At 41.7% G+C, this 27,243-nt stretch overlaps 1 protein-coding gene across 1 annotated transcript in view; it reads right to left on the bottom strand.

Moving 5' to 3' along the window:
• Window positions 1-14,504, bottom strand: part of NUAK1 (NUAK family kinase 1) — a 140,665-nt gene extending 126,161 nt beyond the window's left edge. Inside the window, exon 1 of the mRNA XM_089652076.1 lies at window positions 13,493-14,504. Within this exon, the coding sequence (XP_089508202.1) occupies window positions 13,493-13,792 (300 nt within the window). The 5' untranslated portion in view covers window positions 13,793-14,504. The remainder of the gene's footprint in view (window positions 1-13,492) is intronic.
• Window positions 14,505-27,243: the final 12,739 nt, after the last annotated feature.

Raw genomic sequence — 27,243 nt, 5'->3', positions numbered from 1 at the left:
GTGATACTATGATCATTAAACCAGGTATTGGTACTTTTGGCAGTGGTCAGCAAATGGAAGCATGAATTGCTCTAGAATGTCCTGGTAGAGGGCTGTGCTGACTTTTGACGTGATAAAACACAGTGGACCAACCCCAGCAGATGACATGGCTCCCCAAATCATCACTGACTGTGGAAACATCACACTGGACCTCATGCACCTTGGATTTTGTGTCTCTCCATTTTTCTTCAAGACTCTGGGACCTTGATTTTACCGTCATCTGAAAAAAGGGGACTTTGGACCACTGAGCAACAGTCCGGTCCTTTTTCTCTTTAGCCCAGGTAAGAGGCTTCTGATGTTGTCTCTGGTTCAGGAGTGGCTTTACACAAGGAAAGCGACAGTTGTAGCCCCTGTCCTTGATGCGTCTGTGTGTGGTGGCTGTTGAAGCACTGACACCAGCCGTAGTCCACTCCTTGTGGATCTCCCCCAAATTCTTGAATGGCCTTTGCTTCACAATCCGCTCAAGGCTGAAGTTATCCCTGTTGCTTCTGCACCTTTTTCCATCCACTCAACTTTCCATGAATATGCTTGGATACAGCACTCTGTGAACAGCCAGAGTCTTTAGCAATAACATTTTGTGACTTACCCTCCTTGTGGATGGTGTCAATGATTGTCTTCTGGACAACTGTCAAGTCAGCAGTCTTCCCCAGGATTGTGTAACCTACTGAACCAGACCATTTAAAGGCTCAGGAAACTTTTACAGGTGTTTTGAGTTAATTAGTTGACTAGAGCAGCCTCTCTCAACCAGCACCCTGAGGCGCCTTCAGGCTTCTTCAGGGGTTCCTTTGGCAAAATGCCCAAAAACTGTATACAAGCCAGCAGGTAGATCAATCTTGCCTTTTAGTACAGAAAGCCACAGGTTTTCATTGTGCACTTTTACGACCTTCTAGCTGCCTGCATCCTAACAACCAATGGCATCATCACTTGATAAGGAAGAAGTGGGGTGCATGCTATAACAGCGTATACCCAGAGATGGACGCGGTTCAACCATTTTGGCTTCAACCTCCATCTTGGCAAAGGTGTTAACCATCCTGACAAACGTATTTCCCCCTCATTCTCCCCCTTCCTCTCTGTTCAGCCAAAGTGACATCTGGTTGTGGGTCACTGGCAGGCTAGAGCCAGCAGGGAGCCCAGAGCTATAAACATCTCTCTGAGCTGGGGCCTAGCTGTCCAAAGAACCTGTACAATTTAACACCTCGTATAAGATAAGGCAAGCTTTCCCTGGAGTTCAAAGAACATTCCCAGGAAACACAACCATATAACCTTTGTTAAAATCCATTTTTCCCCTATGTCTCATATCTTGGAATATGAGAGACTTACATAAAAACCGAACATATCGTCAGATTGGCCACGAGAAGGCCAACAGTGTGGTAGGTCACTTGCATTGTCTCAAATACATAGAAAAACAGAAAAGTAGATCTCATGAACCGTACAGTGTATAATTTCATAATTCATATCTAATCAATCCTCAGACGTGTCTGCCTAATAATCTACCCGCGGGTGGAATGTCACGGGCCAAAATATGAGTTATGGGAGATTTTGGCTCTAGTTTAGGTATCCGCCCATACCTACACGCCCTAAACGGGGTATTGGTCCTTGACTTCAGAGACACCCCCATTGGGGAACTACAAAATAGGCTGTCAGGCGTAAGAGAGCTGAGTTGAAGACGTCTCCCATTTTAACATCAGTACCACCTGGGGAGACCCGTGCCCTTTCGCTCTGAAATTTGGATCTGCTAACCCAGGACTTTGGCAAGTACCTTAACCCCTTCACCTCTCTCTGATATCTCTTTGCTGTGCTGTTATTCTCTGTATATTATATATATATATATAATATATATATATATATCTTAGTTACATCTTTTTCTGTAAATATTTTTATTGCACCCGTTTGACCTTTTAGTAATAAATCTTTCCTTCTGAAAGTGTTGAATTGTTTCTATAGTGCTTTATTGCAATTTACGAATTCCTGCCTCTAAAGAGAACGCTACTGTGTTTGTTTAACTCTCTGCATAATCGGCCTGCGGTGACCGTATTATGCAGACAATTATCTCAACCATTATAGTGTTTTAGCTGATATTGCAGAGTTTCCTCTTTCTCTGTACAAAAAGGAGGTGGTGGCAGTGTGAAGGGTTAATTGCTTAAATAACCTGACCCAGTAACAAACGTTCAGGCTGCCGATACATCGATTGTGGTCCAATTAGCTGGAAAATCATTGTGCAGGGTGCAGCTGGGTGTGGCATTGTTACGCACGTGACATCGCGGTTTTAGATCGGCTAGTCCTTCTGTCACGAGTTTGGTGAGAAGGGCTGGGGTCTGACGCCGCGATCGTGACACATCCATATCATTCTTGTTTGCTCCTCCCTTGCTCCTGGGTGTACTGAATGTGTGTAGAATAGTTTTTTACATTTTAGAATGGGGTGTCTTGAGATTGTGCAGAATTTTAAAGGGTGCCTTGAGATTATCCATAAATGTAAAGGGTGCCTTGACTGAAAAAAGGTTGAGAAGCAATGGGCTAGAGTATGACAACATGAGTCTACAATCCTTTAGATTGTAAGCTCCACGAGCAGGGCCTTCATATTCCTTCTGTACTGAAATGTATTGTAATTGTACTGTCTCCCTTATATTGTAAAGCGCTGTGCAAACCGTTGGCGCTATATAAATCCTGAATAATAATAATAATAATATTGAACTTTCACAACATTCTAATTTTCTGAGATACTGAATTTTTTGCTTTTTGCTAGCTGTAAGCCATAATCATCAAAATTAACAGAAAAAGATGCTTGAAATATATCACTCTGTGGGTAATGAAGCTATATAATAAATGGAGTTTCACTTTTTGAACAGAATTACTAAAATAAATTAACTTTTTGACAATATTCTAATTTATTGAGATACACATGTATATAATGTGCCTGCAAAATAGAAGGTAGGTATTTGCTTTTACTACTGCTCACGTCACCGAACACTAGTCTGATGAAGAGAAATCATCCCCTGAAATCTCTTCAGAAATTGACACTTCTGGAAACATCAATCTCCTGTGTCCCCCACTGTGATCAGTGGCTCCTACCGCCAACCCCTATATCACTACTAATAATACATCAGTTTTGTGGAAAATTTCAATATTGTGGAATGCCACTCCAGACTGCCTGCAAATGCTGTTGGAATAACTAAGATGTTTTAAGAGCTAAAGCAAGCACGTTTGTACAGTTGCAACAAAGAGGCTGTCTGTATCAAAAGATAACCTGGAAATGCAGAGATCTCTTAGGCTGGTCATACATTATACAATTTTCCTTTAGATTTACCAAAAACCATATAATATGAGATCAAACTTAACCTCCCTGGCGGTATGATTATTTCAGATTTTTGGTGCGGAAAGCGGTACCATTATTTTGCATGGAAATGTGTAGTTTTTTATTGTAGGCCTGTCATTGTTAGGAATAACTCACTGAAATCTGTCCGAACAAGAGTCTAGTAAACATTCCGGATATGATAAAACTTGAAACACAAAATCATAAATTATAATTTAATAATCATAAAAAAAATATTATAATAAATTTAATTCAATAATATAATCAAACCAAAAACACTGAAATTTGAAATATAGCGCCAAGTTCGCACATTGCTGAGCAAAGTCTCTGAATCGTTTTCAGTGTCTGATGACGAATTTCCCCACAAATCATTATCACTCAATTCTGCAAGTGGTTCTAATTTACTAATCGCTGTTCTCTAGCTGGTCTAAAATCGATTTTGACCTAAAGGGACGCTTTTTGGACACCATGGATTTTTCCCAGTTTCCAGGCAGAAAGAACAGTCAAAATGCAGGCAGGGCACAGGACAAAGCAGTAGGGACAAAATGTATGTGAAATGCTTTGAAACAGCAAAGTCTTGCTATGTAATAATCGTTTACAAAAAAATGAAATTTTTTAAAACTTTCAAATTTGCCGTCGGTTCCGGCCCCCGTACGTTCGGATGTCACAGGGACAGGAACACAGAAGCAGGCATTGGCTGGAGATGGCCGCTGCAGGGAACACATCGCCGGAGCGAAGGACAAGGTAAGCACTGCAAGTGTAGCTCGGGGTTATCGCTTGTGGTACTGAAACTTTATCCCAAGCTACACTCGGGAATACCGCCAGGGAGGTTAAACAACACTTTCAATTGTATCCAATTAGGCAGGCCCTTGCACTACATAGTTGAAGGTAAATCTAAAGGAAATTGTGCAGAAAATTGTATAATGTATGGCTAGCCAAGATATGGATCTATTGTAGAAATGTTATCTGTTTTCAAAGAAATATTGCCAAAAGAAAAGAGAAGGAATTGGAAAGAGATTATTACCTTATCGATTGCCAGTTTTACAACTCTTAGACTAGACAAAAACCCATGCTGGCACTTTTTTACCCCTTTTTACATTGGTGCGGCCATGCGGCCCGCATTTGCACGGGGTCAGCAGCCCATTCATTGGATAGAGCTGATCTGCCCGCGTTTCACGCAAGGAAAGGTTGCATGCACCTTTTCCAAAACACATCCACATGGAAACTGCATGGTCTTTTTGACCATGCAGTTCCCGCACCCACGATCGCATGTGGGGATGAGATGCGTGGTGGTGCCATTCAGAATAAATGGCTCCCCCACCCCACATCTCGCATTCACATTGAGGCTAGTTTCACACTAGCCCACACGCTGCGGGCTGGTTGCAGGTGGGTCCTGCACCCGCAACCACATTGTCTCTTTCAAGACGCTGGAGAGGTGTCATTCATTCTGAATGGCACCCCTATGCATCTCATCCCGCAGCACGATGGCGGGTGTGGGAACTGCATGGAACCATGTGCTTTTTGTGCGGAATAGTTTTGGAAAAGGTGCATGCACAAATGGGCTGACATGCCCGTGCAAACGCGGGCTGCACGGCCTGCACTAATTTGAATCAGGGGTGATTCCCGCACCTGCAATGAGTGGGCTAGTGTGAACTTAGTCTAATCAACTGCTTCTGCCCCTTTTACTTAGGGCAATTTCCTAAATACCATAACTTAGAAAAAAAGAATGCAGTTTCTGCTTTTACAATTAGTTACACTGACATATTCTTGCAGTTCCACCAAGTGTACTGGAAGTGGGCCCTAAACTTTTCAGCACACAAAATTTGTTTTAAGTGTTACACATATTTAAGGCCAGTGAACCATATAATGTATTAAATGCTTGGAAAGGAACGCTTACATATTAAAACACTAGCAGTTCACCTACGAAATAGCTGAAACCACATATTATCATAACAATCTGGGACTGTAAAATATGCCTAAGCAACCTTGTTATTAAAATCTAATGATATTGACTGTACATCATTAGCTGATGGATAGGGTCATTGTATTTAACAATTTGCAACTATATATTACCAATAAAATGTCAGGATTCTATGGAGAACATATTCAAATCAGTAAAAAAAGGAGTTTAGAGCAGCTATAAGATTGTCACCTAGTCTAGCTGCTTTCCACTACATCTGGCAACAACAGGCTACCATATATCCTTAACTGGTGGAAGCTGGGTTAAGTTTTTTTGGATAATTTCTGCCCATCAGTATAGAAAATTAGGCATGCAGGATTAGGTCACAGTTTGGGAAAATATATCTTTAAGCTGTCAAATTGTTCTTGCATCCTCTAGGTCTGCAGTCAGCTCTGTAAGATCATGACCACAGTAAAAAATACACAAGGCTCCATTCTGGGTGAAAACCAATATACTGTATATTCCAAATGGCTCCATCACCATCACTATTTTTATCTTAATTATAGCTACTTCTGTATCTTTAATTCAATCCTTCTTGACAATAGGAACCAAGATTTTCAGCAATATGCTTTTTTAAACCAAGTACCCCATGTTCACCAAAAAGATACTGCTTTCATTACAATTGACAGCTTATATATCATCTTCTAAAATAATATGCATATATAGAAATTTAGGATGGTTCAACACAGGTCATGCATCAACAAATATGCTATGGTTAGTATGCAATACCAACTGTCGATAGTAAAGAAGAGATCTAGCAAGCTTTGACAAGTAGGAGGTACGTATGTGGGGCAACTTCCACCTTTCATACCTTCAAACCTTGGCCTGCAGAACTGCAGTTCTAAGGTGAAACTCTTGCCTATTTTACAGAACTGCTGTCCCCCTTGTTCACATAATGCAAGCAGATTCCAACGTAGTGATAATTATGTAATTAAAGCTGATATTTAGCTGGCAAACGTTTGACTTTGAATGCCCCAGAAAAAAAAAATGATTTGGCTAAAGATGCTATTTATTCTCTTGCGCCATATGATTTTTAGGGGCTTATTCATAGACTAGTGGCTTGCACACCCTAACCTGAAGAACTTTGCTGGAAAACAAAAACTAAGCAAAACTATTTTGATATTTTTTCACTTATATAGCAAACAAAAAAAAAATAGTGGTGATCAAATACCACAAGAAGAATGCTCTATTTGTCTCAAAAAGAGGATAAAAATTTAATAAATCGGTACAGTGTTGCATGATTGCGCAATTGTCACGCAAAGTGTGAGTGCTGAAAATTGGCCTGGACTAGAAGGGGTTGAAACTGTCCGGACTTGAAGTGGTTAAAGGATAATTTCACTTTAAAAAAAAAAAAACAATAATAATAATTATAAATGCCCATTTTTTCTGCATGTAAAAAATGTGCATCAACTATTGCACCAGCGACCAGCAGATGCAATGCAGTATTTGTATCAGGCAAGCAGATCCAGTCTGACAGGAAGACTCAACAGCACTCAACAGAACCATGGTAGTTCATAGAGAGCTACAAGCCAACAGCTGCAAAAGCTGTCGGGACTTGTAGTTCATTAATGCACAGAACTCTGTGAATGAATGTTGCGGCCGTGTGGGTTGAGCTGTGGGCCGTGCGGTTTTCAAAAACTGACAGCTAGTATGGGGAACTTCTCTGTATACTGCTGTCACGGGGAAGAGGGGTTAAATCGGACAGCAGCGGGACATGTTACATGTTCCACCCTAAAAACGGGAGTCAAAGTCCATGTTTTGAGCTTTTTATACATATCCACATAAACATACACTATCCCTATAAGGATCTGTCTGTATACATGCAGGAATATTTTGTCCAAACGTGCATATTTATTAACCAAGCAGACAGATGGGGTCACTCTTTTCTGAGAAAAAGGATAGCTATAATTAAGGAATATTTATTCAGAATGAATATTTTTCTCTGAGACTGGTGAAGTAGGAAGTATTTGCAGAGGTTGCAGTGTGTCTAAGGATTTACAAATATCTTCTGATCTCATGGTTATCAGACAGATCAGGTGACAATCATTCCATTAATTATAGTGGTAAGTGAACAGAGTATAAAATGCACGCATGATGAGGATCACCAATACTTGTAGAAAATGTATTCACATTATGAGTTTTCATTATGAGTCTACAGAACACTGCAAGAAAAATTGAGCTCATGCTCCATCCAAACCACTGCTGAGTAAGTCCTTAAACTGGCCATAGACGGTTTGATATTCCTTCGGGTTTAGCAGGGACCAGCTAAATTTCAACCCATCTATGGCTGTTTGGCTTCTATTGAAAACTTGGAAAACGTGTCGCTCAGTGGCTGACCAGTGTATTTTGGCGGTGGAGTCGCCTCACTGTCAGTACAATGACAAGGTGGGAAGGATTCCTCCATACACCTCTCGTGTGGATGGGGAAATCCGATCCTTTTCTTTTCGTCCAGCCTGCTGGCTAAAGGAAAAAAACTGTATCGCAAACACAGCGAGACTGTCCACATGAGAATGCATGGTACAGAAATACCATGCAATCTAGCTGAAGTGAGATTTTTGGAGTAGTGCATGCACTACTTTTGGTGTGGTGTAGTGTGCTTTCAGCCTGCCCTGCACTCAAAATTTCACAGAACCGCAAGCACGCTCTGTGCAATTCCTGGCGTGAACCAGCAATGAAGTTGCTGTCAAAGACATATAAAGTATTATTTTTCAGCCTGCCTTGACTGCCTAGGCCCGATAGTTTAAAGTGTTACTAAATCCACAACAGTAAAATCAGTCTGTATATGCAGTAAAGCATGCTTGTTGTACTCACTGTGGTACCTAAGGGGTTAATCCTCTGCAAGGTGTAAAAAGGCTGTTTGATCCTGACTTCTCTGCCCCTCCTCTTGTTCATATGTCCACACTGATAAGACAGACTGAACCCGTAGCCCTTCTGCACATGCTCAGTTTAGTGTGCATTGCTAGAAAGGTTTGTTTTTTTTGGGAGGGAGAGTACATGTGATCAGCACAGGGCCAATCAGCACTGTCCAGACAGAGGTCATGGGTTCTGCACCCTCCTTGAGCAGAAAGAAAACTCCTCCTACAAACTCTTTAATTAGTGCTCAGCTGAAGTCACAAGACTGCTCTAACTGCTGATGAGAAAAAGGTATTCAGCAGTTTATATTTACTGAAATAATTGCATTTCCATGTTCTGTGTACTGTGGGAGACCAGATATAGTGAATGCAGGGTCCTGGGTTTAGTAACACTGTAATGCTGTTGGATGTTCACGAGTGATGATGAATATACTTGGCTTAAAACACCTCCTAAATATATATATATATTATTTTTTTTTTAGGAGAACTTGCATAGCTTGTCAACATACAGCATACCACATCACAGCATATAACAAAACATTGTATTACAAGAATTGTAGCAGCAATCTAATTGCTATGGCAACATCAAAGAATACTAATAGTTGAGTTAGTGCCTCTTCTGAAACGTGTACCTTTCAAACACAGGACAGAGAGAAAAGATTGCTACTTTTCTTCCATGATAGAGTTGGTGAACTAAATATCACAGATTTTCCAATCTGTTACAAAATCTGTATGTTTGTTGTCAATCTTCCTTGCGTTACCCAAATATAGCTAACAGTGCTTGAACTGGTGCGATCACCAATGCAAATTGGACAGGTTACAAATAGCTTTCCTGGCTAAAATATCCCTGAAGCTCATAAATGCATATTTATTTATTTCAGGTACATCTACAGCGCAGTCAATTTACGCAGTGCTTTACATATATATTGTACATTCACATCAGCCCCTAACCAGGGGCGGACTGACAACTCATGGGGCCCCCGGGCAATAGGGGATCATGGGGCCCCTGTGTCCTTGCCCAAACTCAAAAAAGCCTATGAAAAAAAGGTACCAGGGGCATCTCATAGGGCCCCCTACTGACCCCGGGCCCTCGGGCAGTGCTCAAGTTTCCAAATGGTCAGTCCGCCCTTGCCCCTAACCCTCAAGGGGCGTACAGTCTAAGGTCGCTAACTTACATTCATACATGCACATACTAGGGCCAATTTAGACAGGAGCCAATTAACCTACCAGCATGTCTTTGGAGTGTGGGAGGAAACCAGAGTACCCGGATGAAACCCACGCAGACACAGGGAGAACATGCAAACTCCAGGTAGGTGGTGCCATAGTAAAATGCACTACATTTAATACAACACTGCAAACCAAGAACACAAGTATGACTGCTAAGAATAGAATTTCTGTTACAACAAAATGATTTAAGAGGTCAAAACTTTCATGACATGTTGCTTTCTTGTTATGCAGCCAAATATAAAGATTATCTTAAAATACACTCAACATGCCCCTCAGCTCCAGTCATCACTTCAGGCATGTGAGAAGCAGACTGCTGAACGTCAAGGCAAATAACTCTTTTTGGACAAGACCCTTTCTCCTGACATTGGCTGGCTTGTCCCTGTTTTGCATCCACTTTGGATCCCAGATATGCAAGATACAGAGGGCTGTACAGAGGTCTGTTTGGAAAGCTGTAGGCATCCAAAGGTCAGAAAAACTGTTTCAAGGCCTCACACAAAGAAATGCGACATTGTCAATAGTCAGATCAGAGTAAAGGCATGATCAGAAAACATAAAATCACATGGTTACATGCAAAATGCAGTGCAGAATTCAGAATTCACCTTTCATCAGTTTAGAAAAGTCAGAGCAGCAAAAAATGTTTCTCTATTGGTTTCTATAGGTGCCTGCACTTTACATCATCAAATACACGTACCCAAAATGAACTGCACATCGTGTCCCCATAACTCCTTCACAATACTCTCAACATCACCACCATTACCAGTCTTATTAGGTACCAGTAAGACATTAAAGAGGTCAAAAGCTTGGTTTTAATTACATATGGATAACTCGAAACATAACACCTAAAAGCTAAATACTTAATATATGTCTTCATACAAGCCCAAATACACACGCTAGCTACAACTGGAGAGATACTTCTGGGTTTTTTTTGCAACCAAAACATGGAATCGATGTACCCTTACTGACAACAATACTCTCATGTCATCTAAAACATCAGTTCATATTGTCCACTTGAATTCCAGGTTCTAAATGCAGAAGATCCTGTTTCACATATCTAAAATATTTAAAAGATCTAGTCCCATAATCTCATCATTTCACTGCCATGCAACCAAAGAATATGTATAAACCTGGTTAGGAGCCCCTGCATTAAAAGATTTCTGAGATCATGTTCACTTCAGATGCTCCAAATCATGGGACTTATTGGTCAGTCACTCTGCATTTTCCCAACCAATTTATAATATTACCAAATAACCATGGTGTTGTAGGTGCTTTGTAAAAAAAGGACATGCAAAAGCGCAAATTACAACCTGTGGACCTAGGCTGAAAAATGTTGGTCAAACAGCATCTGCATCCAATCAGATGCAGCCGTTGTTCAAGTGCTGTGCCAGCTGTCAGAATACAATAGCCGAAGCAGAAGACGGGAGACTGAACAATCAAGTATGAACCTGATGATTAGGCTGCATGGGCACATTTTGGCATACATTTAAGCCTGTAATGGGAAGATCTGACCACCATAAGACCATGGCATAAACATTCTTATATAATGAACAAACAGCCCTGTCTTTGACTAGATCAAGATCGATAGGCCAGGAAAGTCCTATTCCTACCATTTAGTTCTTCCCACAAGATTTGTCTGGGGAAATCACAGACTGCCCATTAATATTTCCTGTTCTAAGCCCTGGATCACACCAAATGAGGCTTTGATATTGAACTACTCAAACGTGATTTCAAAGCCACCGATCAGTGCAACTTCATGTGCGGCTTGCAGACATCCGTATTACTTCATGCACAGATATCAATGCAAGTCACACATGAAATTGAAAAAAATAGTGCAGAAACCTTTTTCAAAATTGGTCAAGTTGGAAACAGAGCGCCCTGCTCATTAGAGTTTGCCCCTACTGGAATGCATGATACTAAAGTAGCATGCGATCTGGTTGCAGCATGTTTCTAAAAGTAATGAATGCACTACTTTTGGTGCGGTGTGATGCGATTTTAGCCTATTCAAATATTGCATTGTAGAAGAATACACAGCACGTTCCTGTGCGGGCATGGTAATCACACAGGAATATGCGGTGCGATTCACATCCAGTTCTGCAACTTCAGCCCATTCATTTTGTACCAAGTGATCTAGTGCAGGCAAGACCTGCTTTTGGGGTGTCATTAACTTAAGACTGACACCCGCTGCATTTTAAACACAGTGCAGGAAACGCACATGGTACACGACTTTCCTGCACTGTATTCTGGTGTGAACTGGCCCTGTAGCTTTGGCTATTAGTACCTTAAGATGACCATATATGAAAATCATTTAGCATTGATTTAATAAAAGTGTCTTATCGCATAAAACATTGAACAAAGCAACACACAATATCATTTCATATTTTGTGACCAACTGATAAGATCAAACAAAAATAACATCTGTTAGCAATATCTGTGAACTATACATTGAAAATTATGATATAATCAATCGGAATAATGATCACTTCTCTGACACAAAAGCAGATATTTGTTTGATTGATCAGAAGTGCTCAGCTAAATTACACCTCATTTCAGTGGACCAAAATTGATCGGGAGCGCACTACATCGATCAAATGGAGGTATAACTGTTATAGCTCATGTGCACTGCAGCTGCTAAACTGACGTTCAGGAGCTGTTGAGCATTTTTTTTCAGCAGCCCCTGAACTCTCCTTTATGTTCTCCTATGTGTCCATGTACATAGTCGTTTACAGGCAGTTGAGTTTACAGTCGCTTTTTTGAACGCACCAAACTTGCGTTCAGGAGTATATTTTACCGGCATTTCAAATGCCACACGCTTGTAAACGCTGTTAACCACGTTTACAAACGTTTGCGTTCAGACGTGTTTTTTGACAGGTCCATATCCAGATGCTGTCCAGAGCCTTTTTTCTTCATCAAAAATGCATGCAAAGCGTTTTCCATGTATTCAAATGGACCTAGCACACCAGCGCAGTCAGTTCCAGGTTTCGCATGAAGGAAAAGATGGTAGAACGTGCTGCATTATGCTCATGATGGGATCCATAGTGAATACAACCAGAAAAGACAGGTAATCTCAACACATACTGCTCTCCCTGCTTCTGCTCTATTTCTCTCAAAATGTCTGAAATAGTTAATTATTTACAATATTTCAGTGCATTCTGGGCATCTGGGAGGGTATCCTGAGGTTATCTTTTAAAAACGCTTCTAAATGCAAACGTGCATAAACGTGGCTAAACGTGCATAATCGCAGTATGCAAACACGGCTAAACTGACATTTTTTAACTTATGTTTTCTAGCAGTTTTCAGCGGTCAGAAGAGTATTCCAAACGCCCCGTGTACATGAGCCCTTATTGTATTGTTATTTTGTTTGTTATTGTATTATTGTATTGTTGTTACATTGCATAATTATTCAATTTGATCAGTTTAGTGGCATGGAAGGATACATTGAATGATCACATTGATGTGACCTTAAGCCACAGTTCACACCAGTGCCACTGGTCATGTGATTTGAAAGTTCTAAATAGCATGACAACTCACACTCCTTTGCCAGTAATGGAACTGCTCATATCGCTGTGACACTAGTGAAAGAGACATTATGAAAAAGATTCCTGCACTACTTTTTGCCACTTTCATTGCGACTTGCATAGACTTCTGTTATATGAAGTCGCAATGAAATCGACAGTGCAAATCGCACTGATGTGGCTTAGAAATCTTGCTGAGGTAGCCTGATTTTAAAGCCACACTAGTGTGAACTGGGTCTTATGGCATCCTGGCACGCTTTGATTTTTCTTTTTATCAGATCAATGTACAATTTGACCAATTTAGAGCAAACTAAGTTGATTGGCCAAGGTGGAAAATGATTAATTGTCCTGCATCGATCGGCAGCAGCGAGATACTTAGGTCATCAATTTGGTTGTATTTCAAATGATAAGATAAGGAGATTGGAGGGTGAAAACATAGATGTGATCGATGATCTGCGGTTAAGTTGTGACCATATCTTCCGCCTAGGGATCGAACTCCCCTTCCCTGTGTGCGTCCACCAATGGAATAGGCTGTGGTGTATAGGTCATTTATGAAAGCGTCCAATGGAGGTGTGATGGGGGTCATATAACTTACCACTCTGCCGGAGAACCTCTCGATGGCCCTCTTGACTTTGCCATAGGTGCCTTTGCCCAGGGTCTCCATCAGCTCATACCTGTGCTTCAGGTTGTGTTTGTGATTATGCCTCTTGACCCCCTGCTGCTTGAGGCCCAGCTCAGGAGGGGTACTGGCCCCCGATTCCTCATCAGAGAGGGGTTGTGAAGGGGAGGAAAGGTTCATCTGCTCCACCAAGCCGGCAGCCCCCTTGTCTGACCCCCCATGGAGGCAGCTGTCATCGGCATTGGCCTCCAGCTTCTCCGCATCATCCCCATCCATGTCTCCGCAGCGGGAGGACGAGGAGCTCAATGAGTCACTTGGCTGTGATGGCAGCAGCTAGGCATTTGGCCCGTGGATGATCCCATCAGCAGACCCCCATAGTGTACAGGGCTCAGCTATGTGATCTTATCAGCCGGCTCCCAGTCCGAGACAACACTAAACAAATGCTTGGAGCATGATCCGGCACGCCGCTCTCTATCAGTCACCTAGCACTCCTCATCCGGCTGTCCATTCCTCAATTCCTCACACATACATAGACTCTCGTGGCCGTGCCGCTATCGCTCCCAGGCGTCAGTGCGGAGCACAGCTGAACAAGGATGCCCCGTGCCTGGCAGCAGCTGCAGCTCTCTCCATTCACCTTCCTCTAGATGTGGCGCTGCCTAGGCTGGTGCGCTGCTGATGTGCTAACATGAAGAGCACAGTGTCGGCTTCCAGGAGGGGGATACACCTTCTCTGATGCCATCATCATCCTCGGCTTTTCCTCCTTTATCCCCTGAGTCTGAAGGCTCGTGTGAGAGGCCCTTTTCATCCCCGTGTTGTGTGCGGCGGTGTGTGGAAAAGCCCATGTGGGTGGAGCGCAGCCTCCTCCTCCTCCTCCTTCCCTCACATTCCAGGCAGAGCGGAGCAGGGAGCCGGGGTCATGCAGCGGGGCACAAGGCGAGGATACAGGCTATTGCCAGGGTAAGGCTGCCTGCCTATATCATCTACCTCATAGTCCCGCTCCGCTGCACCAACTGCCCTCCTATTCTCTGATCACCCTGCAACATAGTGTGCTCATAGCATAGTGGACTGTGCTCGTCTTCCTACATACTGTGCTCGCCTCATAATTGTGTTCACCTCTCAACATAGCATTCTCACCTCATAATTGTGTTCACCTCAAAACATAGCATCCTCACCTCATAATTGTGTTCACCTCTCAACATAGCATTCTCACCTCATAATTGTGTTCACCTCTCAACATAGCATCCTCACCTCATAATTGTGTTCACCTCTCAACATAGCATCCTCACCTCATAATTGTGTTCACCTCTCAACATAGCATCCTCACCTCATAACTGTGTTCACCTCTCAACATAGCATCCTCACCTCATAACTGTGTTCACCTCGAAACATAGCATCCTCACCTCATAACTGTGTTCACCTCGAAACATAGCATCCTCACCTCATCATTGTGTTCACCTCTCAACATAGCATCCTCACCTCATCACTGTGTTCACCTCTCAACATAGCATCCTCACCTCATCATTGTGTTCACCTCTCAACATAGCATCCTCACCTCATAACTGTGTTCACCTCTCAACATAGCATCCTCACCTCATAACTGTGTGCACCTCGAAACATAGCATCCTCACCTGATAACTGTGTTCACCTCGAAACATAGCATCCTCACCTCATAACTGTGTTCACCTCTCAACATAGCATCCTCACTTCATAACTGTGTTCACCTCGAAACATAGCATCCTCACCTCATAACTGTGTTCACCTCTCAACATAGCATCCTCACCTCATCATTGTGTTCACCTCTCAACATAGCATCCTCACCTCATAACTGTGTTCACCTCGAAACATAGCATCCTCACCTCATAATTGTGCCCACATTCTCTACATAGAGTGCCCACCTCATAACTGTGTTCACAACATGGCTTCTTCACCTCTTAACTGCGTTCATCTCACAACATAGCATGCTCACCTCATAATTGCGTTCATCTCACAACATAGCATCCTCACCTCATAACTGTGTTCACCTCTCAACATAGCATCCTCACCTCCTAATTGTGCCCACATTCTCTACATAGAGTGCCCACCTCATAACTGTGTTCACAACATAGCTTCCTCACCTCATAATTGAGCCCACATTTTCTACATAGAGTGCCAACCTCATAACTGTGTTCACAACATAGCTTCCTCACCTCTTAACTGTGTTCATCTCACAACATAGCATCCTCACCTCATAATTGCGTTCATCTCACAACATAGCGTCCTCACCTCTTAATTGCGTTCATCTCAAAACAGCAAGGAAAAAATGTCACCAGCACACCGAGGTTAACCAATATGGGTCCAAAGGTTTTAATAAACCATCACATAGTTACAGCAAGGCAACGTTTCGGAGTCTTGCAGGACCCCTTCATCAGGCATGCCTGTGAGACTCCAAAGCATTGCCTGCCTTGCTGTAACTATGTGATGGTTTATTAAAATCTTTGGACCCATATTGGTGATCCTCGGTGTGCTGGTGAAATTTTTTCCTTGCTGATTTTCTTCGGTTCCAGCCGACGGTCACTGCAGCACCCACTTATACACACAGCCACTTTTAACACAGGAATGTGTGCGTTTGGATTATACACTTGCATCTCAAAACAGCGTCTTCACCTGATAATTGCGTTTATCTCACAACATAGCATCCTCACCTCATAATTGCGTTCATCTCACAACATAGCGTGCTCACCTCATAACTGCATTCACCTCACAACATAGCTTGCTCACCTCATAACTGCGTTCACCTCACAACATAGCGTGCAAAGCGTGCTCACCTCATAACTGCGTTCACCTCACAACATACCGTGCTCACCTCATAACTGCGTTCACCTCACAACATAGCTTCTTCACCTCATAATTGTGTTCATCTCACAACATAGCATCCTCACCTCATAATTGTGCTCATCTCACAACATAGCGTGCTCACCTCATAACTGCATTCACCTCACAACATAGCGTGCTCACCTCATAACTGCGTTCACCTCACAACATAGCGTGCAAAGCGTGCTCACCTCATAACTGCGTTCACCTCTCAACATAGCATCCTCACCTCCTAATTGTGCCCACATTCTCTACATAGAGTGCCCACCTCATAACTGTGTTCACAACATAGCTTCCTCACCTCATAATTGAGCCCACATTTTCTACATAGAGTGCCAACCTCATAACTGTGTTCACAGCATAGCTTCCTCACCTCTTAACTGTGTTCATCTCACAACATAGCATCCTCACCTCATAATTGCGTTCATCTCACAACATAGCGTCCTCACCTCTTAATTGCGTTCATCTCAAAACAGCAAGGAAAAAATGTCACCAGCACACCGAGGTTAACCAATATGGGTCCAAAGGTTTTAATAAACCATCACATAGTTACAGCAAGGCAACGTTTCGGAGTCTTGCAGGACCCCTTCATCAGGCATGCCTGTGAGACTCCAAAGCATTGCCTGCCTTGCTGTAACTATGTGATGGTTTATTAAAATCTTTGGACCCATATTGGTGATCCTCGGTGTGCTGGTGAAATTTTTTCCTTGCTGATTTTCTTCGGTTCCAGCCGACGGTCACTGCAGCACCCACTTATACACACAGCCACTTTTAACACAGGAATGTGTGCGTTTGGATTATACACTTGCATCTCAAAACAGCGTCTTCACCTGATAATTGCGTTTATCTCACAACATAGCATCCTCACCTCATAATTGCGTTCATCTCACAACATAGCGTGCTCACCTCATAACTGCATTCACCTCACAACATAGCTTGCTCACTTCATAACTGCGTTCACCTCACAACATAGCGTGCAAAGCGTGCTCACCTCATAACTGCGTTCACCTCACAACATACCGTGCTCACCTCATAACTGCGTTCACCTCACAACATAGCTTCTTCACCTCATAATTGTGTTCATCTCAAAACATAGCATCCTCACCTCATAATTGCGTTCATCTCACAACATAGCGTGCTCACCTCATAACTGCATTCACCTCACAACATAGCGTGCTCACCTCATAACTGCGTTCACCTCACAACATAGCGTGCAAAGCGTGCTCACCTCATAACTGCGTTCACCTCACAACATACCGTGCTCACCTCATAACTGCGTTCACCTCACAACATAGCTTCTTCACCTCATAATTGTGTTCATCTCACAACATAGCATCCTCACCTCATAATTGCGTTCATCTCACAACATAGTGTGCCAACCTTATAATTGTGTCCACTTCACAACATAGTGTGCCCACCTCATAATTGTGCCCACCTCACCACATATTGTGCTCACTTCACCACATAGAGTGCCCACCTCATAATTGCGTTCATCTCACAACATAGTGATCTCGCCTCATAGTTGTGTTCATACCTCATAGTTGTGACCAACTCAAAACATAAGAGTTTTCATCTCATATTTGTGTTCATCTCACCATATAATGTGCCCACCTCACAACACAGCGTGCTCACAGCATAGTGTGCTTACGTCACTCATAGTGTGCTCACCTCTTAACTGTGTTCACCTCACAACATAGTGTTTTCACCCTATAGTTGTGTTCAGTTCACCATATAGTGTGCCTGTTGGAATACAGTGTTCATGTATTCTGTGCAACAACTACTGTACATTACTATTCAGTAAAGATATATTGAACCAGTAGATGGCAGGGTTTATATGTTTGTAGCTGCATCTATGACTATACTTTATGTCTTCTTCCTGAATAAAGTTCCTGTTTGTAGAGAAGCAGCAGATAAACATGTGGACTGTGCACTGTCTGGGTCCATAACCTGTTAGAAGTTCTGTTTATAGCCCTATAGAACAGACACCCACCCAGACAGCAAAAGTGCAAGATACAGAAACAGAAAAAAGTCTGCAACAGGAATAAAACAAAATGGCCAGTAACACAGCTGCAAAGCTTTAATTTGTAAATCTGCCAAACCAGAATTACCAGTCTTGGAAATTCAAGATGAAAATGCTGCTAATAAGAGAAGGTACCTGGAAATGTATACATGAAGTCAGAACACCCTTCAGATGAGTAGATAGAGAAAGATCAGAAAGCTCAAAGCACAATCTCTCTTAGCAGAGAAGATGATCAAATCATACATACAGTATATGTAAGTGTTAAACTGCTAAAGAAATGAGAGGACTACAAAAAGTGCATGAAAGAGCTAATCTCAGCAATAAACTGTATTTGATTAGAAAGCTATACCAAACTAAGATGGCAAAAGGCCAGGATATGCAAGATTGCATACAGTGCACTTTTAGGAATGGTTGAACATCTGAGAAATATAGGAGAAGAAATAAAAAATTTTCATGTCACAGCACTATTATTTTTTTTCCAAAAAGTTACGAAATGCTCATAACAGCACTTGATGCACGCCCAGATGATGAACTGACATTTAAATATGTTATAGGCAAGCTTATGGATGAATATAAGCATAAAACAGAAAGCATTAACAGTGACCGTGCTTCTGTCGCAGAGTCTGCTTTAAAGATGAAAAATAGGAAAAAAACAGTACATGTGAATGCTTTGTGTGCAAGAAACAAGGTCATTTAAAAGCAGATTGTAGAATCTGGAAAGCTAAAATACAAAAACAAACTAAACTAGAAAAGCTACAATTTCTGGGGAAATTGTGTGAAGTGTTCTTGCCTCCACCAGTAGTCTACAACTGGAGTGGGCGGAGTAACTGGGTGGAGTGGCTTGAGTAACTGTTGTGTGGTTGGAGTGGCTGGAGTAACTGTGAAAAGGTTGGACTGGGCAGAGTAACTTTATGGAGTGGGCAGAGTAACTGTGTGGAGTGTTTGGAGTGAGTAAAGATAGTAAACATTACACTAACCAATTGATTGATCAAATTTAAAAAGTGCACATGGCAAGCTTGATAGAGTGAGAAATGCATTTCAACTTTTAATTATTTATATAGCACATTTAATTGCAATGTTGTTGTCCAAAGTGCTTCACAGTTACATTAAAACATACATTTATAAAAACATTAGCAGCATTATCACCTCAAATACTCTCTACTGTAGAAAACTTATTTCCAAACCTTTAACCAGAAGCTGGCCAAACTGTCACGAATTCAAAATTAGATTTCAAATAGGGCAGAGAAGAGCGGTTAAAAACAAACTGCTCCAAATTGCTCACTTCACTGGCGTCTTCAAATGGTCGTAGTTTTTAAAACTATAAATCCTACACCGAAGAGCTTTATATTGTGAGAATCACAAGACCCAGACCTACATTTTGATGCATAGTATGTCTCTGAAATATTAAAAATGAAGGCACAGTCGCATTTTAGATATTGCCCTTCAAATTTGAGGTGGCTAGAGTGCAGTTTCAATGAATGTCAATGGGCAGCGTGAGTTGCAAACAAATGGTCATATTGTGAAAACTATCAGGACTATGGCTTAGCCGTGGACATGTTTAGTGGCAGCAGGGATAGCTGAATGTTTTGATATAAGATTTGTATAGGTGGGCTTGAAAATGAGGGAGTGATGGCAGTTTAGAAATCATGTCCTGATTTTTCAGCTCACACTCTAGCTTTTGTCAGCTCCCACTCTAGTTTTGAACATTTCGCCATTCATTCCTATGGGACCAATTTCACCACAAAAACGGCGATATTTCATGAACCATTCGGCGAAACGTAATAGCACAAAGTAATAGCACACCAATCGGGAGCAATCCGCACGTTTCGGTATATTACTGTCTATGTAGTGTAAAAACTGTGGGAGGAGTTAGGGTGGTAAATTTGGCTATAATAATAAGAATATATATGTGAGATAACAGTAAATAGTCTTGCCATGCAAGAACACTTAACTACAAAAGGCCAAAAGTGTGAAGAAAGTTGCACCTCATCTTTGCAGGCATGGTGCGTTGATTCAGAGTAAAACAGAAAAAATCACCACAGCTAATGGGCTAATTGAATCAGAAGGATTAGGAGATGGTTTTCTCTACTGTCCTGTTTCCCAGAGTGTCACCAGAAAGATACCTGTGCAAAATGTCCTGTGTGTCCTTGCTCCTGAAACTAATCTTTTGTCAGTAAAGAAGCCGAGAAAACAAGGCAATGTTGTGACCTTCCAAGATGACAGTTGCGTCTTCACAAAACAGGATATCTTACTTGCAAAGGCTAAAAATACAGATGAACTGTATCAGCTGAACTGCAATGAGGTGGTTAATAATGCCAAGGAAGAAAAACATTCAAACTGCAGTCACACATGGCACAGACGACTTGGGGCCAGAAGTCCTGACATATTAAAGAAATTAACTGAGAATGGCTATGAAAGTGAAATAAAAAAATAGTCCATGTGATCAAACAATGAAATGCACCAGCTGTATAAAAGAAAAATGATGAGAAAAGCCTTTCCAAAACAGAGTAACAGCAGAGTTAAAAGAAAAACCTCTGGATCTAATTCATTCAGTTCTTTGCTGTCCATGGAAAAATTTACTTCAGGAAAGAAGAGGTATTTCCTCACTTTTATAGGTGATTACTCCAGGTAAGCAACTGTACTTTATGTGCGAGTGGAAGAACCATGCTGCTTAATGCAGGTATGCCAACCAGATACTGGGGGAAAGCAATTATGATCTCATACTATCTCCAAAATTGACTACAGGAAAATCAACTGAGAAAACTCAATAACTGTGGAATGGAAAAGCACCAAATTTGAACATCTAAAAACTTTTGAAAGCAAAGCCTATGTGCACATGCTAAAAGAAGAACATGCAAAATGGGATGCTTGCACAAAGGAAGGTGTACTTGTGGGGTACAGTGAATCTCAAAAGGGATACAAAATTCTACACCAAGACACAAACAGGGTAAACATCAGTAGAAGTGTAATTGTTGATGAAACTTAAGTGTGTTCAAAATTTCATGAACTAACACAAACGCTTCAAACTGAAGGAAATTCCACATAAGTTTAACATGAAGATAATAAACAATGTGACACATAAATAGAAATTAACACAGACAATGCAAACACTGTAAAAGAAGAAACCAGACCACAGGAGGCTTCAATTAGGAAATCCACCAAAAATAATAAAGGCATCCCAGCCAAACGTCTGTCCAACAGTGCCTTGAAAAAGTATTCTTACCCTTTGAGATTTTCCACATTTTGTCGTGTTACAACCAAAAACGTTTATTGGGATTTTATGTGATAGACTAAAAAAAGTGGCACATAATTGGGAGATGGAAGGAAAATGATAAATGGTTTTCAAAATTGTTTACAAATAAATATCTGAAAAATGTAACGTGCATTTGTATTCAGCCTTCCTGAGTCAATACTTTGTAGAACCTCCTTTTGCTGCAATTTCAGCTGCAAGTCTTTTTGGGTGCAAGTCTTTTCTACCAGCTTTGCACATCAAGAGAGTGGCCCATTCTTCTTTGCAAAATAGCTCAAGCTCTGTCAGATTGGATGGAGAGTGTCCGTGAACAGCAGTTTTCAAGTCTTCCAACAGATTCTCAATTGGATTTAGGTCTAGACTTTGACAGGTCCATTCTAACACATGACTATGCTTTGATCTAAACCATTCCATTGTAGCTCTGGCTGTATGTTTAGGGTCATTGTCCTGCTGGAAGGTGAACCCATACTCAAGTCTTTTGCAGACTCTAACAGGTTTCTTCTAAGATTGCCCTGTATTTGGCCCTATCCATCATCCCATCAACTCTGACAGCTTCCCTGTCCCTGCTGAAGATAAGCATCCCCACAATATGATGCTGCCACCGTCATGTTTCACGGTGAGGATGGTGAGTTCAGGGTGATGTGCAGCGTTAATTTTCTGCCACACAGTTTTGCTTTTATGTCAAAAAGTTACATTTTGGTCTCATCTGACCAGAGCACCTTCTTCCATATGTATGCTGTGTCCCCCACATGCCTTCTTGCAAACTGAAAACGGGACATCTTATGGTTTTCTTTCAACAATGGCTTTCTTCTTGCTGTCGCAAACGTGCGCAACAGAGACTGACGCAGTCCTCCATTTTGTTAAGAGTATCCGGTTTTCTCCCCTCACTCCCTCTCCCTCCCTCTCTGAGAGGAGACATTTGGCCAGTGTGTGTTGTGTGCTGGTTGTGGGTCACTGGCAGTCCAAGGCAGCAGGGAACCCCAGAGCTATAAAAACATCTCTGAGTTAGGTGCCGAGCTGTCTGGGTGAGCTGTACCATATAACACCTCGTAAGAGATAAGGCAAACTTTCCCAGAAGTTGAAAGAGATTCCGAGCTAATAAACCTAGCTCAGCGTAGGTGACAGAATCAGATAAACACTTCTCAAAGTCATTTTTCCCCTATGTCTCATATCTTGAAATATGAGAGACTTACATAAAAATCGGACACCTCGTCAGATGACCAATGAGCAGGTGAACAGTTTGATGGGTCACTCGCCTTGTCTCGGACACTCAGGGAAGCAGAAACATAGATCTTGTGAACCGTGCAGTATATAATTCATAATTCACATCTAATTAATCCTCAGACTTGTCTGCATAATAATCTACCCATGGGTGGAAGGTTATGTGTGCAGATGAAAAGTTATAGGCAAATATGAGTTATGGGACTTTTTTTTGCTCTAGTTGAGGCATCCACCCATCTCTCCACGCCCTAAGAGGGATTGGTCTTTGACTGCAGAGCCACCCCCTGCTGGGGACTTTAAAACAGGCTGTCAGGTGTAAGAGTAGGGAATTGAAGAATTCTCCCATCTTTACCATCGTAACATAGGGAGATCAAAAAAGCAACCTTCTGCTCTGAAACTTGGATCTGCTAACCCAGGACTTTGGCAAGTGCCTTAACCCTTTCACCTCTCTCTGATATCTCTTTGCTGTGCTATGGTTCTTTGTATATATTTCTATATACACCTTGTTCCAAATTATTATGCAAATTATATTTTTCCATTTACCTGAATAACTGATGTAAATAACAGTCAGCATAATTCTCATGTTATCAACTATTAAGAGTACAATTCAAATTTTATTGAACAAATTTCCTAATGATAACAGTATTGTTTTTAAACATAAAAAACTTACAATGCACTGTTCCAAATTATTACGCACAGTAAGTTTCAAAACACTTTATAAGTTGTAAAGAACTGAAAATTGTCATTTGTTGTGTTTGCAGCATATTCACTGAAATCAAAAGCTATTTCAATCAAACTTTTAGCAACATTTTAACTTTTTAAACATTTTAACAGGTCACGTTACATTTTAACATAGGACTCCTTATTTGATAGCAGCTTCACAAGTCTTGCATCCATTGAACTTGTGAGTTTTTGGACAGTTTCTGCTTGAATTTGTTTGCAAGATGTCAGAATAGCCTCCCAGAGCTGCTGTTTGGATGTAAACTGCCTCCCACCCTCATAGATCTTTTGCTTGAGGATGCTCCAAAGGTTCTCAATAGGATTCAGGTCAGGGGAGGCCACACCATGACTTTCTCTCCTTTTATCCCCATAATAGCCATTGATGCAGAGATATTATTTGCAGCATGACATGGTGCATTGTCATGCATGAAGATGATTTTATTACGGAAAGCATAGTCCTTCCTTCTGTACCAGGGAAGAAAGTGGTCAGTCATAAACTCCACATACTTTGCAGAGGTCATCTTTACACCTTCGGGGCCCCTAAAGGGGCTGACTAGCTTTGTTTCCATGATCCCGGCCCAAAACATGACTCCACCACTGCCTTGCTGACGTCGCAGCCTTGTTGGAACAGGGTGGCCTTCCACCAACCATCCACTACTCTATCCATCTGGACCATCCATGGTTGCATGGCACTCATCAGTGAACAGGACTGTTTGAAAATTAGTTTTCATGTATCTTTCTGCCCAATGCAGACGTTTCTGCTTGTGAGCATTGGTTATTGGTGGCCGAATAGAAGGTTTATGCACAGTTGCAAGACTCTGGAGGACTCTACACCTTGATGTCCGTGGGACTCCAGAGGCACCAGCAGCTTCAAATATCTGTTGCTGCTATGTAATGGTATTTTAGCAGCTGCTCTCTTGATCCAATGCATGGATCTGGCAGAAATCTTCCTCAATGTGCCTTTATCTGCACAAACCCATCTGTGTTCTGAATCAGCCACAAATCTCTTAATAGTGCGATGATCACACTTACGTTTTCGTGAAATATCTAGTGTTTTCATACCTCATCCAAGGCACTGAACTATTTCACTTTTTTCGGCAGCAGAGAGATCCTTTTTCTTCCACATATTGCTTGAAAATGGCGCTCTGCTTAATAATGTGGAACACCGTCCTTTAGTAGTTTTTCCTTAAATTGGGCTCACCGGCCAATCTAATTATCACAGCTGTCCGAGATTGTTTTCAGTGATCAAAAGAGCCCTGAGACACAATGTCATCCATGAGTTAAACTGAAAAACAAAATATTTAATCTTTGTGACACTTAAATAGAATTTGCATAATAATTTGGAACATGGTGTATATCTTAGTTACATCTTTTTTCTGTAAATATTTTATTGCATCCGTTTGACCTTTTAGTAATAAATCTTTCTTTCTGAAAGTGTTGAATTGTTTCTATAGCTCTGTATTGCAATTTATGAATCCCTGCCTCTAAAGAGAACGCTACTGTTTGTTTAAACCTCTGTATAACCGGCCTGCGGACCCTTCTATACAGACGATTATTTCAATCATTATAGTGTTATAGCTGATAACGCTGAGTTTCCTCTTTCTCGGTACAAAAAGGAGGTGGTATCAGTGTGGAGGGTTAGTTGCGTAATTAACCCGACCCAGTAACAATCGCTCAGGCTGCCGGTACATCGATCTGTATCCATTAGCTGGAAGATCGTTGTGCAGGGTGCAGCTGGGTGTGGTATTGTTACTCATGTCACATCTCAGTTTTAGATCGGCTAGCCCTTCGGTCACGAGTTTGGGTGAGAAGGTCTGGGGTCTGACACCGCGATCGTGACACCCTTCCATAAAGGCCAGATTTGTGGAGTGCACGACTAATAGTTGTCTGAATGGGTTAATAGTTAACTAACCTTTGTTGTGTGCTTACTAACCAATCAGATCTGAAGTTCACCCTAAATTAAGATTGAAGATTTCTTACTGGGCTGAATTACCAAGTAACATGCCCAGACATTGACCTCAATATACAGTCATGGCCGAAATTGTTGGCACCCTTGATATTTCTCCAGGAAATCATGTATTTCTCACGAAACGTATTGCATTAACACATGTTTTGCTATACACATGTTTATTCCCTTTGTGTGTATTGGGACAAAACAAAAAAAGGGAGGAAAGAAAGCAAATTCGACATAATGTCACACAAACCTCCAAAAATGGGCTGGACAAAAGTATTGGCACCCTTTCACAACTGCGGATAAATAAGAATGTTACAAGCATGTGATGCTCCTGTAAACTCACCTGGGGCAAGTAACAGGTGTGGGCAATATAGAAATCACACCTGAAAGCAGATAAAAAGGAGAGACGTTCACTTAACCTTTGCATTGTGTGTCTGTCTGTGCCACACTAAGCATGGACAACAGAAAGAGGAGACGAGAACTGTCTGAGGACCTGAGAACCAAAATTGTGGCAAAATATCAACAATCTCAAGGTTACAAGTCCATCTCCAGAGAACTAGATTTGCCTTTGTCCACAGTGCGCAACATTATCAAGAAGTTTGCAACCCATGGCACTGTAGCTAATCTCCCTGGTCGTGGACGGATGAGGAAAATTGATGAAAGATTGCAACGCAGAATAGTCCGGATGGTGGATAAGCAGCCCCAAACATGTTCCAAAGACATTCAAGCTGTCCTGCAGGCTCAGGGAGCATCAGTGTCAGCGCGAACTATCCGTCGACATTTAAATGAAATGAAACGCTATGGCAGGAGACCCAGGAGGACCCCACTGCTGACACAGAGACATAAAAAAGCAAGACTACAGTTTGCCAAAATGTACTTGAGTAAGCCAAAAGCCTTCTGGGAAAACGTCTTGTGGACAGATGAGACCAAGATAGAGCTTTTCGGTAAAGCACATCATTCTACTGTTTACCGAAAACGGAATGAGGCCTACAAAGAACAAAACACAGTACCTACGGTAAAATATGGTGGAGGTTCAATGATGTTTTGGGGTTGTTTTGCTGCCTCTGGCACTGGGTGCCTTGACTGTGTGCAAGGCATCATGAAATCTGAGGATTACCAAAGGATTTTGGGTCGCACTGTAGGGCCCAGTGTCAGAAAGCTGGGTTTGCGTCCAAGATCCTGGGTCTTCCAGCAGGACAATGACCCCAAACATACGTCAAAAAGCACTCAGAAATGGATGGCAAAGAAGCGCTGGAGAGTTCTGAAGTGGCCAGCAATGAGCCCAGATCTAAATCCCATTGAACACCTGTGGAGAGATCTTAAAATTGCTGTTGGGAAAAGGTGTCCTTCCAATAAGAGAGACCTGGAGCTGTTTGCAAAGGAAGAGTGGTCCAAAATTCCGGGTGAGAGGTGTCAGAAGCTTATTGATGGTTATAGGAAGCGACTGATTTCAGTTATGTTTTCCAAAGGGTGTGCAACCAAATATTAAGTTAAGGGTGCCAATACTTTTGTCCAGCCCATTTTTGGGGTTTTGTGTGACATTATGTCATATTTGCTTTTCTGCCTCTGTTTTATATTTGTTCCAATACATACAAAGGGAATAAACATGTGTATAGCAAAACATGTGTTAATGCAATACCTTTTTTGTGTGAAATACTTGATTTTCAGGAAAAATATCAAGGGTGCCAACAATTTCGGCCATGACTGTAGTT

This window comes from Staurois parvus, unplaced genomic scaffold (genome assembly GCF_062004578.1).
Source record: "Staurois parvus isolate SC_StPar_1 unplaced genomic scaffold, SC_StPar_1.0 ptg000025l, whole genome shotgun sequence".
Taxonomy (NCBI): Eukaryota; Metazoa; Chordata; class Amphibia; order Anura; family Ranidae; genus Staurois; species Staurois parvus.
This window is presented reverse-complemented; position numbering and strand designations above follow the sequence as displayed.